The 14,766-nt window shown below is 44.9% G+C and overlaps 1 protein-coding gene across 1 annotated transcript in view; it reads left to right on the forward strand.

The window, feature by feature from the left end:
- Positions 1–14,766, forward strand: part of myo15ab (myosin XVAb) — a 41,158-nt gene that overhangs the window by 17,472 nt on the left and 8,920 nt on the right. Inside the window, exons 22-56 of the mRNA XM_078080004.1 lie at positions 6–101; positions 1,046–1,177; positions 1,678–1,803; positions 2,204–2,281; positions 2,723–2,862; positions 3,731–3,776; positions 3,880–4,004; positions 4,502–4,619; positions 4,724–4,899; positions 5,525–5,609; positions 5,697–5,729; positions 5,846–5,927; positions 6,198–6,328; positions 6,544–6,639; positions 6,729–6,857; positions 6,958–7,064; positions 7,202–7,380; positions 8,348–8,420; positions 8,591–8,782; positions 9,001–9,074; positions 9,167–9,231; positions 10,558–10,666; positions 11,127–11,195; positions 11,310–11,386; positions 11,472–11,846; positions 12,189–12,270; positions 12,427–12,522; positions 12,693–12,753; positions 12,993–13,086; positions 13,182–13,293; positions 13,629–13,744; positions 13,829–13,888; positions 14,026–14,101; positions 14,211–14,326; positions 14,475–14,593. Coding sequence (XP_077936130.1) covers positions 6–101; positions 1,046–1,177; positions 1,678–1,803; positions 2,204–2,281; positions 2,723–2,862; positions 3,731–3,776; positions 3,880–4,004; positions 4,502–4,619; positions 4,724–4,899; positions 5,525–5,609; positions 5,697–5,729; positions 5,846–5,927; positions 6,198–6,328; positions 6,544–6,639; positions 6,729–6,857; positions 6,958–7,064; positions 7,202–7,380; positions 8,348–8,420; positions 8,591–8,782; positions 9,001–9,074; positions 9,167–9,231; positions 10,558–10,666; positions 11,127–11,195; positions 11,310–11,386; positions 11,472–11,846; positions 12,189–12,270; positions 12,427–12,522; positions 12,693–12,753; positions 12,993–13,086; positions 13,182–13,293; positions 13,629–13,744; positions 13,829–13,888; positions 14,026–14,101; positions 14,211–14,326; positions 14,475–14,593 — 3,845 coding nt within the window. The remainder of the gene's footprint in view (positions 1–5; positions 102–1,045; positions 1,178–1,677; positions 1,804–2,203; positions 2,282–2,722; positions 2,863–3,730; positions 3,777–3,879; positions 4,005–4,501; positions 4,620–4,723; positions 4,900–5,524; positions 5,610–5,696; positions 5,730–5,845; positions 5,928–6,197; positions 6,329–6,543; positions 6,640–6,728; positions 6,858–6,957; positions 7,065–7,201; positions 7,381–8,347; positions 8,421–8,590; positions 8,783–9,000; positions 9,075–9,166; positions 9,232–10,557; positions 10,667–11,126; positions 11,196–11,309; positions 11,387–11,471; positions 11,847–12,188; positions 12,271–12,426; positions 12,523–12,692; positions 12,754–12,992; positions 13,087–13,181; positions 13,294–13,628; positions 13,745–13,828; positions 13,889–14,025; positions 14,102–14,210; positions 14,327–14,474; positions 14,594–14,766) is intronic.

Here is a 14,766-nt window from a genome sequence, read left to right on the forward strand (position 1 = left end):
TCCAGGAGCTACAGGTGAACAGTTTTGAGCAGCTCTGCATCAACTACGCCAATGAAACGTTGCAGTTCTTCTTCAACAGGGTCATCTTCCAGGAGGAGCAGGTCAGGGAAATCACAAGTTAACAATAAGACGATGAGAAATATCTGTATTCTTGAGGATGGATTTGCAAGTCTGCTTGTTAAAAGAGATCTAGTTTAAAACCAGTCAAAATCTGGCTGAAAAGTATGAAAGGAAAGAATCAGCTTGGTTTAATCATAAGAAAGGTCTTAGCCGCACATTGCACTATAAGCATTCACATGGAGTTTAGCAATTGAGTTACACTCCGCCTTCTACAGTAATAGGATTACTTAAACTGTGAGTGTAAAGCACGCAAGAGGTAGAGGAAGAGAGAAACTGGAATATCTACGAGTGTTTAACTTCACTAAAAATGTGAAAAGATGAATTGTTAGTGGGCCAATCCACTCTAGGTGCACCCAAGGGCCCTTATATATAATCCGATAAATCATATACTGTATAAGCCCCAATATACAAGCTTGTGGTGGCAAACAAAAACAAAGAAGGATCGAGGTATCATGATACATCAATCCTTCTTTGTTTTTGTAAAATTGCGAAGAAATCTGATTGTGTAGTTACCGAAGTTCATGTCTGATTTCTAACTTTGTAGACAATTCTTTCACTGTGTCCCAATACAGTGACATTACTCACTTGAAACAAGTTTAAAACGTCTCAATCCCATTTACACATGTTGAGATCTTTTTGCTTTTTGAAACACCAAATGAACGCCGACCGCGTGAAACCTAAATCGGAGAGAATTCAACCTCACATTGCTATTTCTTTTGTCAAAAATGCAAGAAAAACTGTTTGTGAAGCCAAAAAATACTATTGGAGAAACAGCCTGGTTTCTAACGTGACTCATTTCAGAAAAGCTCTCATAAACCAACAAAGGCATTGAACCTCACAAACTACAGTGGACGCAGCAATGCTTGAGTGAAGTGAAAAGGGACGACACTCAGCAGCCTGATGGGGTCTTGTGCTGTGTGTGTAGGAGGAGTACATGCGGGAGCAGATCAAGTGGCAGCAGCAGACCTTCAGCCACAACCAGGCCTGTCTCGACCTCATTGCTGCAAAGCCTCATGGGATACTGCGCATACTGGACGACCAGTGCGGTTTCCCTCAGGTACCTCCACGCTTGTCAAACTAATCTCTTCTTTTCTAAAGTTATTGGAACTCCTTTCTACTGAAAATTAAGTTAGGTCGGATTACAAGAAACTTAAAAAAAAAAAGAAAACTTCTCTGAAACAGAGCTGACAATAACATGATCTAAATATTTCATAGTTTTGAAAAGAAATTGAGTTAAAAAGAAAATATCACACTTATTGGATTTTTCACAAACCACCAGCCTGAGTCTATTGTAGCCAGTTGAGATCAATAACAAAATGATTCCACATGCTCATCTAATTGCCTACCTTGCCGTTATCATTACTCCCAGGGCTCGTAATGTAAGAAACTGGGTTCTTCAGACAAACGTGTTATACAATGTCTCCGATGCTCAGAGTGAAATATGAAGACGCTGTTCCACTGTTACACGTGGAACAGCGTCTTCATATTTCACATGTGTGCCGTCGACGTTTAGTTTCTGAGGCTCGCCAAACATTAACCGTCTTCAATCATCGCTAGGCAACAGACCACACCTTCCTCCAGAAGTGCCACTATCACCATGGAAACAACCCGCTGTACGCCAGGCCAAAGATGCCGCAGCCAGAGTTCACCCTGAAGCACTTTGCTGGGAAAGTCACGTACCAGGTTCACTTCTTTATTTCTGTATTTCTCTCTTCATCTTTATCTCAGTTATTTATTTTTTTGGTTTCTATTTAAGTATAAAACAAACATCGACACTGTATTTGTAGGGTTTTTGGTGGTGTGGAGTGCTCTCCCATAGTCGGTGTAATATCTACAGTAGATGGCGGCCAGGGCGCCCCCAGTGGAAGAAACTGACAGGAGAAGAAACGTATCTTAGCCGCCTGAAATAAAGACCCAATTTAAATAATATGATCAGTTTAATGTGCGCTATATCTACAATGTTTTCCTGGCTTTACTCCATCAGACAGCCACTGGGTGGGTCGAACACAGTAAAAGTTATATACAGGGCTATTCCTGGTTTAAATTTGGGACTCACGTTTTTTCCTTTTGATTTGTTTTGCAGGTGCACAAATTCTTGGATAAGAACTTTGACATGGTCCGCCAGGATGTTTTAGACCTCTTCATCCAGAGCAAGAACAGAGTGAGATATTGAAACTTTTTATTATAAATTATTTATACATTCCTGTTGACCTAACATTTACAGTATTTATTATCCTTTAGTTTTTTTATTATCCTAAGTCATCTTCAATTACCTTTAAAATATCCTGACTATTACTCATCAGTTTGTGTTGTGATGGTGCGGCACAATACATTTTATTTACTTTTCTGTCAAGAGATATCCAACAATCTAACCGAAACCTCTTTTTCAATTCATGTTGGGAGTTGTTAAAACATTTTTTGTTTGTTACATCAAGTTGAGTTTGTGCTATATGTTCATCTTCCATTTGGAACTCATTTCACAAACTAACCTCCTACAAATTGCACCCAACTGCTATGTGACATACTGAACTACTCGGGATGGACTTGACGTTGGTTTACCTCTTCTCCTTCTTCTACATTGTGTATGTATGTGTGAACACAGATGGTGTCCGGTCTCTTTTTAAAGCATTCAGAGTCTACTTCTAATGCGCGGCGCAGCAGCGCGGCTCGCCGCCATCAGGCCAACACGGTCAGCGCGAAGTTCCAGAGCAGCCTGCAGGAGCTGCTGGAGAAGATGGAAAGGTTTGAGTCCAACCTTTTGCCTCAGTGGGAAAAAGTGCATTGTGTTCGATACTGTTTGCCAATGATTAGTGCCTAAACGGCCTTCCTTCCCCTCATTTGAGTGTTGAAATTGTGTAAATGTGTTCAAATGTGCCTGGTGACCTCATACATTCCCACACTAACCAAACGCTAATGCTGTGCCTTGTGCGTATCTCAAAGCCCAGCCTACATGCCTGGAAAACAACACTCGCCAGCTAAATAATAGGCCACTATATAGCCAGAGGCGCCTTCAGGCCCTGGGGCTACTGTGTTTGGAAAGCCTCCACCTTTCCTTCCCAATATGCACTGGTAACTTTAATACTGAACGGAGTGCCCTCCTAATGAGTGAGCAGAATATGGAACTTATCGTCATAAGATAATACTGTATGTGTCATTTAGTAGATACTTTTATTCAGATCTATTTCCCCATTAAAGGGGTGGGGGAGAGTTTGAAAGAGAGAGTGACTCATACTGTGTTTAGGCCTTGGCTGAGTAGGCAGCGAGTACTGAAAAGGGGGTTGTGCTTCGGTGCAGAAAGAGAATAAAGTGATTAGAGATCAGTTCTGGCATCTTATAAGCCTCAGTGTGTGTCGGGGTTTGTAGGAGCCGTCTATCTTGGGAAGAGGAATTTGATTTGCCTGATTTGAGCTTGGTCGCGTCTCTTATAGTGGAAAAGGCGAGGACCTCAGGGGATCTGTTTATATGTAGCTTCAACTGTAAAACCACGCCATGCTCCACCGATTTCTTGCTTATTTGGGTTTCCTCTCAGTTGGAAAGAGCTCGACTGATGTACAAAGCCTTTATAAATCATACATTTATTCATCTGTTCGTTCTCATCCATCTGTGACAGGTGTAACTCTTATTTTGTACGATGCATCAAGCCAAACCAACATAAGGTAGATTTGCAAGTTGGGTGATGTGTGCAGGTTCGCAGTGTTTTGCATTGCGTATTGATCTGTAACATATGCTCACCTGTATTCTGTATGTTTGTTTGCGTAGGAGCCAGGAGTGTTTGACATGGACTTGGTCAACACTCAGCTGCATTACTCTGGCATCATGGAGACCATCCTTATCAGGAAGGAGGGTTATCCAATCAGAATGCACTTTCACCGCTTCCTAAAAAGGTTGGTTACTTATTGGTCTTCACAATGAGGAGAAATGGGCCCTCTGATTGAACCAATGGCTTGAAATATTGCTTTTTTCTGGTGTGGGTGAAATTCACACACTAACTTCTATTCATCTGTCACTTGCCGGCTCCTCTACTTCTAGTCGTAGTAGTAAAGCGATCAATCTCACACCACCTCTAACATCTGGTTTCAGTTTGAGAGTCCATCATTCACGTTTGATTAGAATTGCACCGAAACTGCTACATACAAAGCATACTATTTTCCCATGTTGTGTGTCTAACTGACTAATGTGGACTGCATTTTTTTATATTGCTGCGTTCTTGACCGAGTAAGCTACAGACGGCAGCCATTAGATGGTCTACAATGTAACTTAAAACCCTAAACAGACTCAAACATGCAGATTCTCCGTTAATAGGCTTTACCTAAACGATTATCGTTTGCATTTACTCCTGAATTCACATCTGTATTCTCATGTTTTGTGTGGGAACGCACAGGTACAAAGCCCTGCTCTGCATGAAGGATCCTCCACCGGCAGAAGGAGAAAACTGTGTCATCATGCTCCACAAGCTCTGTCCCGTCAAGAGCGGCTCGTATCAGCTGGGAGTCAGTAAGGTGAGCTCTCTCCGTAACATACACACGTGCAAAAACAAGTTCAACTGAATCACGCAGAGAAATAAACACTGTGATATCGAGGTTTGCGTCTGCTTGTGTGTTAGATTTTCCTGAAGGAGGAGCTGTATCAGCTGTTGGAGGGGAAGCGCGACCGTTTGCTCAACTTTGCCGCCCTGACGCTGCAGAGATACACCCGAGCGGGTTTCGTCAGGAGGAATTTTGCCAAGATGCGGCGGCGGATGATCCTGTTTGAAAGTCGCTGCAGGGGATACCTGGCCAGGTAATCTTTACCTTTTTTCAACATCAACTTACAATCAATGTCCCTCATAGCATTCACACAGGCGGCACAGAACAGTTTGAATGCAGAGGGATATTTATTATCCCCATTAAATGTAGAAAATACAGAAAAAATATGATAATTCTGATCCATTTACTTATTTTTAAACCATACATTTATCATCAGCTTAAGATCCCTTTTAATAGCGGCGCCCTGTTGTGCATGAGTTGGTTTCCGTCTTCAGCTCGGCAGTTCAGACTTCAGTGTTTGGTTGCAGAGAGCAGAGACAACCTGCTTCTTGGGTTGTCTCGATTAGAGGATTCAGGCCAGGTGATCAACTTCTCACTCACAGCCACTCTGACAATTTATTTAAATGGATAGAAATTCCTCTGCTCGCTTAAAGACACCAAAATTACAATAAACGCAAGGTCAGACATTTTGAGTTTTTGATGACGCTTCAGAGATCAAAGTGATATTTCACGCTTTGATGAACTATAACTAACTATGAGTGCCGTTAATACAAACTTTGCAACAAATTGTGCTGCCTGTGCTGATTGAAGGGACGTCGTTATTATCTGGCCATGTTGTGCTTAATCCATGTTTCAATGTCATCGCTGTACCTGAATAGAAAAAGGTTTGCTCTGAGGAGGAAGCATCTCACCAGGCTCCGCTCTGCCGTGCTGCTCATCGTCAGCTGCCAGCGTTACATGAGGGTATGCACACTACTGCTGGGTCACTTGCAGTTCTTTTCTTTCTTTTTTAAATAAATAAAAGTGTGATGCAGTTTTTCTTTCTGTCAGACAGTGGTGGAGCCTGCAAGGAAGGCGGAAGAGGTGAGTGAGGGTGTGAAATGAGGTGAAAGTGTTCGACGCACTTCTTGAGCAGAGAGATGAAGGTGTAGCATCAGTGTGCGACACAATGCTGACGTGTGTGTTTGCAATGTGTGTAGGATCGCGTCAACAGAGAGGTGGTGAATGTCACAACGCTGCCCGTCCCTGCTGAGCTGGCAGTTCTGCTACAGGCAGCCTCAGGTGCACACAACTACACACACACACACACAGAAAGGATAAATGCCCATGAAAGCACTTAAAATGTAATTTTTGTTGTGGCGAAATTCACAGTCAAACCACACTTGCATATAAATAAATAAGTATACATGTCATATGAATATGTATGTGAACAATATATAATATAATCCAGATTGTTTGAAGTTGGGTTCAATAATATTCAACCTTGTGTTCGTGTGGTGACACACGGCCCTGTGTGTGTGTGTGTGTGTGTGTGTGTGTGTGTGTGTGCAGGTGGGGAGGAGCTACATTCTGACTGCTTAGCGGTGGTCCAGGCTCCAAAGGTACAGGTTGACCCCCAGCTGACCCTGCCCCTGGATATCAACAACTACCTCATGACACACTACATCCGGGCCATATTTAGGGTAAACACACACACACACACACACACACACACATATACACAAACCCACACACACAGAACATTTAGACGTGAAGACAACCATTAACGTGTTGCTGCAGAGCTACATCTATGTAACTATGGTTACTGTCAGTTTGTGTAATCGATTGTAAGTACTTTGTTTGTTTTTTGTGGGTGTGTGTGCGTGTACGTGGGTGTGTGTGCGTGTGTGTGTTGTAGGAGCCAATGTTTGGGATGCTGACGGCCCCGCTGGAGAGTTCACTGATTCGAATGGATGAGGAGCTAAAGCAAGGAGCTCTGAACGTCTTCGTTCTGGTACGTGTTGCATTCACATGTTTCTGGGAAACTTCAAACACAGACAACAAAAACTGTCCTGCAGCTAAAACTCAGCATTCTTTTGATAGATACTAAGATTTATGGGTGACCCAAACTTGAATGGCGCCCAGGAGAATCTGTTTGGGAACTACATCATCCAGAGAGGACTGGCCAATCCCAGCCTCCGAGATGAGATCATGGCTCAGGTGGCAAATCAGGTGAGGCCCGTCTCGTTCTCCTAGTCGATGAGGTGCAAATAAAAGCCCAAAATAAGACGTCATCTTTCCCAATCGTTGCACATTATCTCTCCTCCGTCAGGTGTGGAGGAATCCTAACATTCTGAACTCAGAGCGTGGTTGGCTCCTCCTCTCCTCCTGTCTCTCTGCCTTCCTGCCCTCTCAAAGGCTGGCCAAGTACTTGCTGAAGTAGGAGACACCGTCGAACAGCAAAATAATGGCTTCCCAATGATGACACAGCATATTTAGTACCTGCTTCTCCGATCCTTGTGCATTCTCTCAGTGCCCGTTTGTTCTCGCTTTGCGCTCGTCCTTTGTTGTTGTAGGTTCGTGTCCGACTACGGGCCCGAGGGCTACGACTGTGTGTGTCAGCACCGCCTGCTTCAAGCTCTGCGGCGGCTGAGTGTCGGGCCAGAGCACGTCCGGACGTACCCGCCCTGTCTGCTAGAGTGGACGGCCAATCGCAAGAGAGCTCACACCGTTCTGCACACACACTGTTTTGATGGTGAGGACGCACGCACTCACAACGTGGATGTTTAGGATTCAGATCTAGTTACAACATTTTGGAGGGATGAGATCTCGTTTTGCAACGTTTGCTGCGAAGTGCCCAATGGACCCCCTTCTGCAGCCCCAGTAAATAAAGAAGAGGTGTAAATGGGTTTTTTAATGATTTTAATCATTGACCCAACCTCACCTTTCCGGGGTTATTTTTTATTTATTTTTTTCTCATGCGCTCCGCCAGTGTGCGCACTGCCCAGCAGGGAGGGGTTGTCTGTCTCTCATTTCCTCCTCTCATGCAGCTAATCTGTCCTCTGGCCTTTTGGCAGGCCGACTGAGGATTAGACAACACCTGATAGCCTTGTTTGTGTCTGTTTGTTGATGCTGGTGATGGAGAAATGTGGGAGCGCTACCAACTTTGTTTAAGGGGAAACAGAAGAAGAACTATTTCATAACCGTATTGAAACGTAAGTTATACTTAATGTAGTAATGTCATCATGGCCCCCTGGCTGGAGAGCTTTTAATGCTTTGGGCTGCTGAGCGACTGCTTCCTTGATCAGTTATTTCGTTTGTGTCATTGTGTGTGTTTTTAAGTGTCGGTTGACATTAATTCAAAGTCACACAAAGTAACTGATCAAGGAAGCGCTAGTAGATTTTATATAACAGCTTCAGTTCCCCTTCAGAAATTCTATCTGACATCGAGGCAAAGCAGTGAAAACATTGTGAGTACATCGTATAGATATTTACAGCTTCACTTCTCTTTGCACCTCTGCTTTTAGTCTTTTTCTCCAAACTGGGGCAGAGCCGAGCATTGACGTAATACTCTTACCATGGATAGGTACCTTACCCGACCCCACTTAAAAACATCCAAACTATCCTTTCAATGGATTATAAGATGAGAAAAATAAAATCCACAACATTTCAAAGTGGTTTTGTTGAGTCACCGCTGTGTATTAAAGCCTATTTGTCTCCAGGTGTGTCCTTCCTGTGTCCTCTACACTCCTGGACAACAGGAGAAGAAATGGCCAAAGACATCTTACAACACAGGTATTGTCTTATTGTAAAACACTAGATGTATAGATTCCATGACATAAAAAAGTGGAACGGAGGAAGCCAAACGATATGACTGTTGATTGAAATGCTGATTTGAAATGGAGTTTTATCGTCTTTTGTGAGAATATTTGCGAATTGTTGTATTGTTGTGTGTGTGCGTGCAGGGGCGTGGTGGACGGGCACCGAGGCTGGTCGGTGCTGCTAAAGGAGCCGGCTCAGTTGGTGGAGCTGGAGGGCTCAGACTACGTTCTGGACTTGATGTCGGACCTGGAGCTTCCCGCCGACTTCCCCAAACGCAGCAGCTACTTCATCATCTCTGCACAGGAACCAGGCAGAGTCCGGCCGAATGCCAGCATGTGAGACGCACGTTTTATGTACAGTGTTTATACTTTTGTCCAAAGAATGTTACTTATTCATTCTAATAATACACATGTACAATGTATTTAATTATTCCTCAGAAAAATAAGTGAAGTGCTTCATTTCTTAAACCTTTTTGGGGATTTTGATGATAACATTTCTTAGTTTTTCTTCCCCTGCTGCTTACTTTATGTAGTGATTATTTCCTGTTTAATAGAAGCCTGCTGGGCGGCGGCTTTGACACAAGGGGTGATTTCATACCTTCAGCCTTACCTGGATTTGATGGACAAGGTACACTATTATAAGATATGCATATGAGAGCACTAACACACATTGATCTTGATTACGGTGTACGTTAAACTGCTCTCCTCTCGTCCCCACAGACTCGGAGCCTCAGAGAGGGATGGATCGTTATCTCGACAGCCTGTTTGACCCCGTGCTGTCTGAGGCAAGTGGAGAAACTCACACTGTCAACCAATTACTGATGGTTACTGTACAGCTCATGTTGAGCCCCGAAAAGTATAATCTTTGCAGCAAGAGGTGACCGTATGTCATGAAAACACAATGTACATGTAAATAACTATATATAAAAAAACACAATTTACATGTAAAAAACTATATGTATAAATGATACGAGGGAGGGGCAAGCTTCTTATCATTCATACACCGCATCACACATGCCGTTGCATATGTAAACACAAACAATATAACTTATATATAGACTTCTTTTTAATGCTGTAGGTCTCCTTGTTGTTTCCATTCAGCAGATTTGGACGGCAATAAAACATATTCGCCCTGTATGAGTCACTAAACACCACAAATGTCAAAGTCTCATATCTCTGTCATTCAAACTACGGTTGTAGTAACAGTTAAATGGAGTTAAATCCACAGCGAGTCAGCGATGTCGGCCATGTTGGATCTTTCAGTCTTCAGCCGGACGTGGCGAATGTAGGCCGAGCTATCGGATGTGGCCGACAGGAATTAGCATGTATCAGATGTGTTCTACAGAGCGCTCCCGCCCGGGCCACCGATTACGTTACACAGTTACCGTAACTTGTCACAGCGGCTGGGTCGCCACGGCGGTTTCCCACCCGGGCAACGCGGGGATCTGCTTACGAGGAATTGACACTCTGGCTAATGAAGGGCTAACTATTTAATGAGACATGGCCCACGAACACACACACACACACACACCGTGGTGGAAGTATGGGTCAGCGGCTGATTTCTGATGGATGGAGAGGGATCGCTCTGATACGACGGCACCACTGACATCCAAAGGCAAGGGTGTAAATGAGATGATCTCTGTTAGTGTCGATCACAAGGCATCTCTCAGAGGTTCCTAGATTGCTCGTTACAGATGACAGCAGGTATGGTCGGAGTCACTGCAAAAAATAAAAAGTTGTCCTAAATGCACCTCTTGATTTGTTGGTGACGCATTTTAAACAGATCAGCTGTGGAGAAACTGATCGTCATATCACAAAAAAAAGAAATGAGGCATTTGCCAATGGCACAGAAGACAAAAATTGAAATTGCATTACTTCTACTTCATTACTACAAATCAGGTGTTTTTTAGTCAATGCTGATCTATCGAGTAGACCATTAAGTGCAAGTGGATCGACAAAACAACGCTGAGTAAATATTGACTCATATATACCTCATATATTGGTTTGATATTCACTTTTGGTGATGATTAATTGTCTTCAATAATGTCTTCTTATGAATTGATGTTGTAAAAGGATGTTCAGGTGTAAAGTCCATCGGTCTGTCCTCACAGGAGGTGGAGTCAGCTGCAGGACTGTCCAGCAGGATGAAGGGTGTTGGGGGAGTCGGAGGGGGGTGGCAACAGCAAGGCCAGTCAACCGGCCCCCCGCCTCCACCCGGGGGTCAGTCAAAAGCACAGCATCTGTCCAAAATCACTCCTAGTTCACTTGTTCACGGCTTAATATACTTTGATGTAGTTTGACGAAGTCCTGTTTCCTGGACAAAACAGGTTTTTCTCATTTTTAATTTGGATTATTGCAGAAAAAGAGCTCAGAAAACACCACTTTATGATACTGTTTTGACTCTCATCGTCACTAGCAGATGAAGCGATGCTCCACTCACATTTCGTCATCAACACTAATTATGAGGGCTTTCTTCAGTATGAAGTAAATATTCTAGCACTCAAATAAAGACGCCGAAGGTAGATGAAGAGCCCTGTGAAGTAAATATGGGATCATTTGGACAGATTCACAGCCTCATGCTGTCACACACTGAAAGAACCTCACTATCACCATAAATGTGTGATAAAGCAAACGGAGTTTAACTCTGAAATTAACTGTGTTTTTGTTTCTGCGCTCGCAGCTGTGCGAGTCCTTCCCGTGGGAGGCGTGATGTTGCCTCCCGTCGCCGCCGTGGCACCTGTAACACCTGGTTCGTCTCGAGTGTGAAGAGAAATATGAAGAAAAAACAAACACCTCATCAAACCAAATTGTCATCCCTCCTGCCTGTTTACTGTGTTTCTGCCTCTTTGCGTCTCCTCTCCAGATGCCCGGCAGGCTGTTTTGGCGCAGCAGCAGCAGCAGCAGCAGCAGGCCATCGTGAACCAGCAGGCCGTCATCATGGTAACCCCTCCGTCTGGATCCACGGCTGTTTCTCCGCTGCAGCGCTCTTTCTCTGGAACTAACGAGCCGCCGTCTTGCTTCTCAGGCCCAGCAGATGACCATGCAGGCCATGGCCGTCCTGAACAGCCCGATGACGAGCCCCCCCACCTCCCCGGTCACGAGCCCTCCCATGAGCCCCCTGCTCCACCACCCCCCCAGCCCGTACGCCCCCGCCAGCCCCTACGCCGGCGTACCACAGAGCCCCTACGCCAACGTCCCACCGAGCCCCTACGCCAACTTCACTCCCAGTCCCTACGCTGCTGCTACGGCGGACGTCCCGGCCTGGCATCCCTACGCCCCCCCTGCCCGACCGCCACAAACTCCGTCGCAGCCTCAGGCTCGGCCCCCGCCCGCTGAGCCTCGGCCTAAGCCGAGCTCCACCACGACGTACAGAACAGAGCAGGCGCACGACGCCGACCGGGTGAGACTGAGTGGTTTTGTTTGCAATAAGATGAAAAACTGTGGAGTCATGAGACGAGCAAAAGCTGGATGAAAGGGAAAGTAATCAAACTTATCCCCGTTTTTAATCGTTGAGATCAAGAGCTTTTTTGACGAAGAGACCCGAGGAAAGAAAAAGGGTTTCACTCGTGATACACAAGCTACATTTTGATCTGCATAAAAGATGTTGAAATGCAGGTTACACATTTCTAATATTTCTGTAAAAAAATAAATGTTCTGCATTCAAACAGTCCCAGATAACCCTTTTTTAATGTCTGCAAAGCCTTGATCCAAACTCTGTGTCCTCTCCGTGCGGCTGATTCAGGTTCAGTCCGGTAAGGACAGCGTCCCTCGGAGGAAGGCTCCGGGCGTCCCCATGAACAAGGACACACCAGTCAGAAAGTTTGGTAAGAGAGGGAAAGTCCCTCCAGCCCTTTTACTAAATCGCATCTCATCAGCTGCAGTGTTCATTCGTTTTGTGTGTGTGTGTGTGTGTGTGTGTGTGTGTGTGTGTGTGTGTGTGTGTGTGTGTGTGTGTGTGTGTGTGTGCGCGTTTGCTTTAGCTCCTGTGTTGACGGCTCCCCCGCCTCCTGCTGGAGAGGTGGTGAAATACTCGGCCCGGACTTCAGATTTCCTCGTCCCCAGCCAAGATATACAAGGCATCTGAATTTAAAAGTTTGATACAGCGAAAGTGAATCATAGACGATCAAGTAGTTCATATTTTCCCTTATTTTGAACAGACGGCTCGGTATTTGGATTTGAAACAATAACAGAAAATGTATCGAGTAACCCACAAATTTCCTACTTGGTTTGTATTTTTCTTTTCAAGACATCATCAAAAGGTACAACTCTCCACCTCCACCGGGAGACCTGCTGCCACACGAGAAGAGGTTAGGCCTAAAAAAAACACACACACACACACAGATTTAAGCACATGCTGCTAATACAGAACAGGAGCCACACGCTGTAAAGCCGAGGCCACAACAAGCTACCTGCAGACCTGAGGTCATTGCTTGCTTGCATTAAGCACATTGCATTCACACACATGGAGCACACAGATTTAATAGGGCGCCACGTTTGTTCTTGAAACGCCCTGAAAACTTTGACAACACTGTGTGGCTGTATTCAGGAGACCAGAGGGGAAGTTTAAGAAGAAGCAAACCCCTCGTGATGAAGCTTTACAGATCCTCAAACCGCAGATGGACAACCCTCCTGCTCCACAGGTACACACACACAAGCGCACACACACACGTAGCACATTCAGAGAGATAAGCGCTTGAAATGAGTCATGCAGGGGAACGTTTTGGTGTTTGTTCAGCCCAAACGCCCTGCTGCCCCCCCACCATCTGCGTCTGCAGTGAAGGAAGCAGGATTCAAACCCACCACGAAAGCAAAAGCCTCCGATCGTCCCCTCCCCGTTCCCCCTCCAGGTACTCACACATTCACCCACCGTTTACACTCATCCACATGTTCCAATGCATCACTCTGATTTGTGTTTTACCTTTTTAAGTGCACCACAGTGCCTCTGGTCAGGACACACACCTGGTGCCATTAATGAATACACACTGATACAGATCCACTGTCTGGTTGAGGAATCATCCAAACATTCACCAAGGACAGCACTGCTTCTTGTTCCTCAGTGTGGGCCCTCGAACTTTAAAGCACTCAAACCGCTCTAAAGAAAAACAGCAGCAAATCATCAGCAACTGAAATAAGGGCGTTAAATAAAGTGAAACGCAGGCGCAACGTGACGTATTTGTTTCAGTTTCTCGAGAGCTTCCCGTGGAGACGAGAACCATCCAGACGCAGCTCCACCAGAGAACCAACGAGGAGCACTACACCTACACCAATGTTCCCTGGAGGTTGTACCTCAGGAAGGAGGTGAGCACTTACACGAAACATCAGGACCCACGTTCAGAATGTTTGCATTTGGTTCTGTTGTGAGAATTCTTCTTGCTTTTGCAGGTTTTTTACCCCAAAGACAGCTTCAACAATCCTCTGGTGCTGGACCTCATTTTCAAACAGGTACCTTAAAAGGATACTTGAATTAATGCAGCAGGTTAACGCATGTGTTTTAATCAACATTTTATCAGATGCTTCTGCTAATTTCTCCTCTTTTGCTTCTGGTTCCACCTCCTCTGCTCCTCTGCTGCCTCCTGCAGATCGTGAACGACACTCTGTCAGAGGAGTGTGTTCGCATCACCAGGGATGAAAGACAGAGAATGAAGGCTCTTTTCGGTAGTCCGTCTGCCCCTCCCCCCCGAACCCCTCACTGATTTTCTCATCAGAATGCTCGTTCTGATCCAGAACACTCATGAGTTTGTGTGTCTGCTTGTGTGAATATCAGCTAAACACGGCGTGGAGCAGAATATGGATCCGGTGGAGGAGCACGTCAAGAAAACAATTGTGTCGGCAGCCAGAGAAACCTGGGAAATATACTTCTCCCGTCTGTTCCCTGCCTCGGTGTGTGCCACAAATCCTGGGGGAAAAATCATAATTGCTGTTTATTTTCATTTTTATTGAACATCTGTGTGTGTGTGTGTGTGTGTGTGTGTGTGTGTGTGTGTGTGTGTGTGTGTGTGTGTGTGTGTGTGTGTGTGCGTGCGTGCAGGGGAGTGTAGGAACAGGTGTGCAGGTGTTATCAGTGTCCCACGGTGGAATAAAGCTGTTGAAGACGGTAAAGAGCAGCGCTGCAGCTCCAGACTACTTCAGAGTCCTACGGCCCTACACGTGCGTGATGCTTTTTCTGTCTTTGTAATTCTTATTCTTATTCTAAATCTACGTATATCAGATTACAATATGGACTAAAAAAATACTATTATAATATAAAGGCTGTTCGCAAACGGCACAAAATGTAAGCAAGGGATTATTTGAAATTGGGTACATTTAGCATGTAGGTTGTA

The sequence above is a fragment of the Gasterosteus aculeatus genome, chromosome 9 (genome assembly GCF_964276395.1).
Source record: "Gasterosteus aculeatus chromosome 9, fGasAcu3.hap1.1, whole genome shotgun sequence".
Classification (NCBI taxonomy): domain Eukaryota; kingdom Metazoa; phylum Chordata; class Actinopteri; order Perciformes; family Gasterosteidae; genus Gasterosteus; species Gasterosteus aculeatus.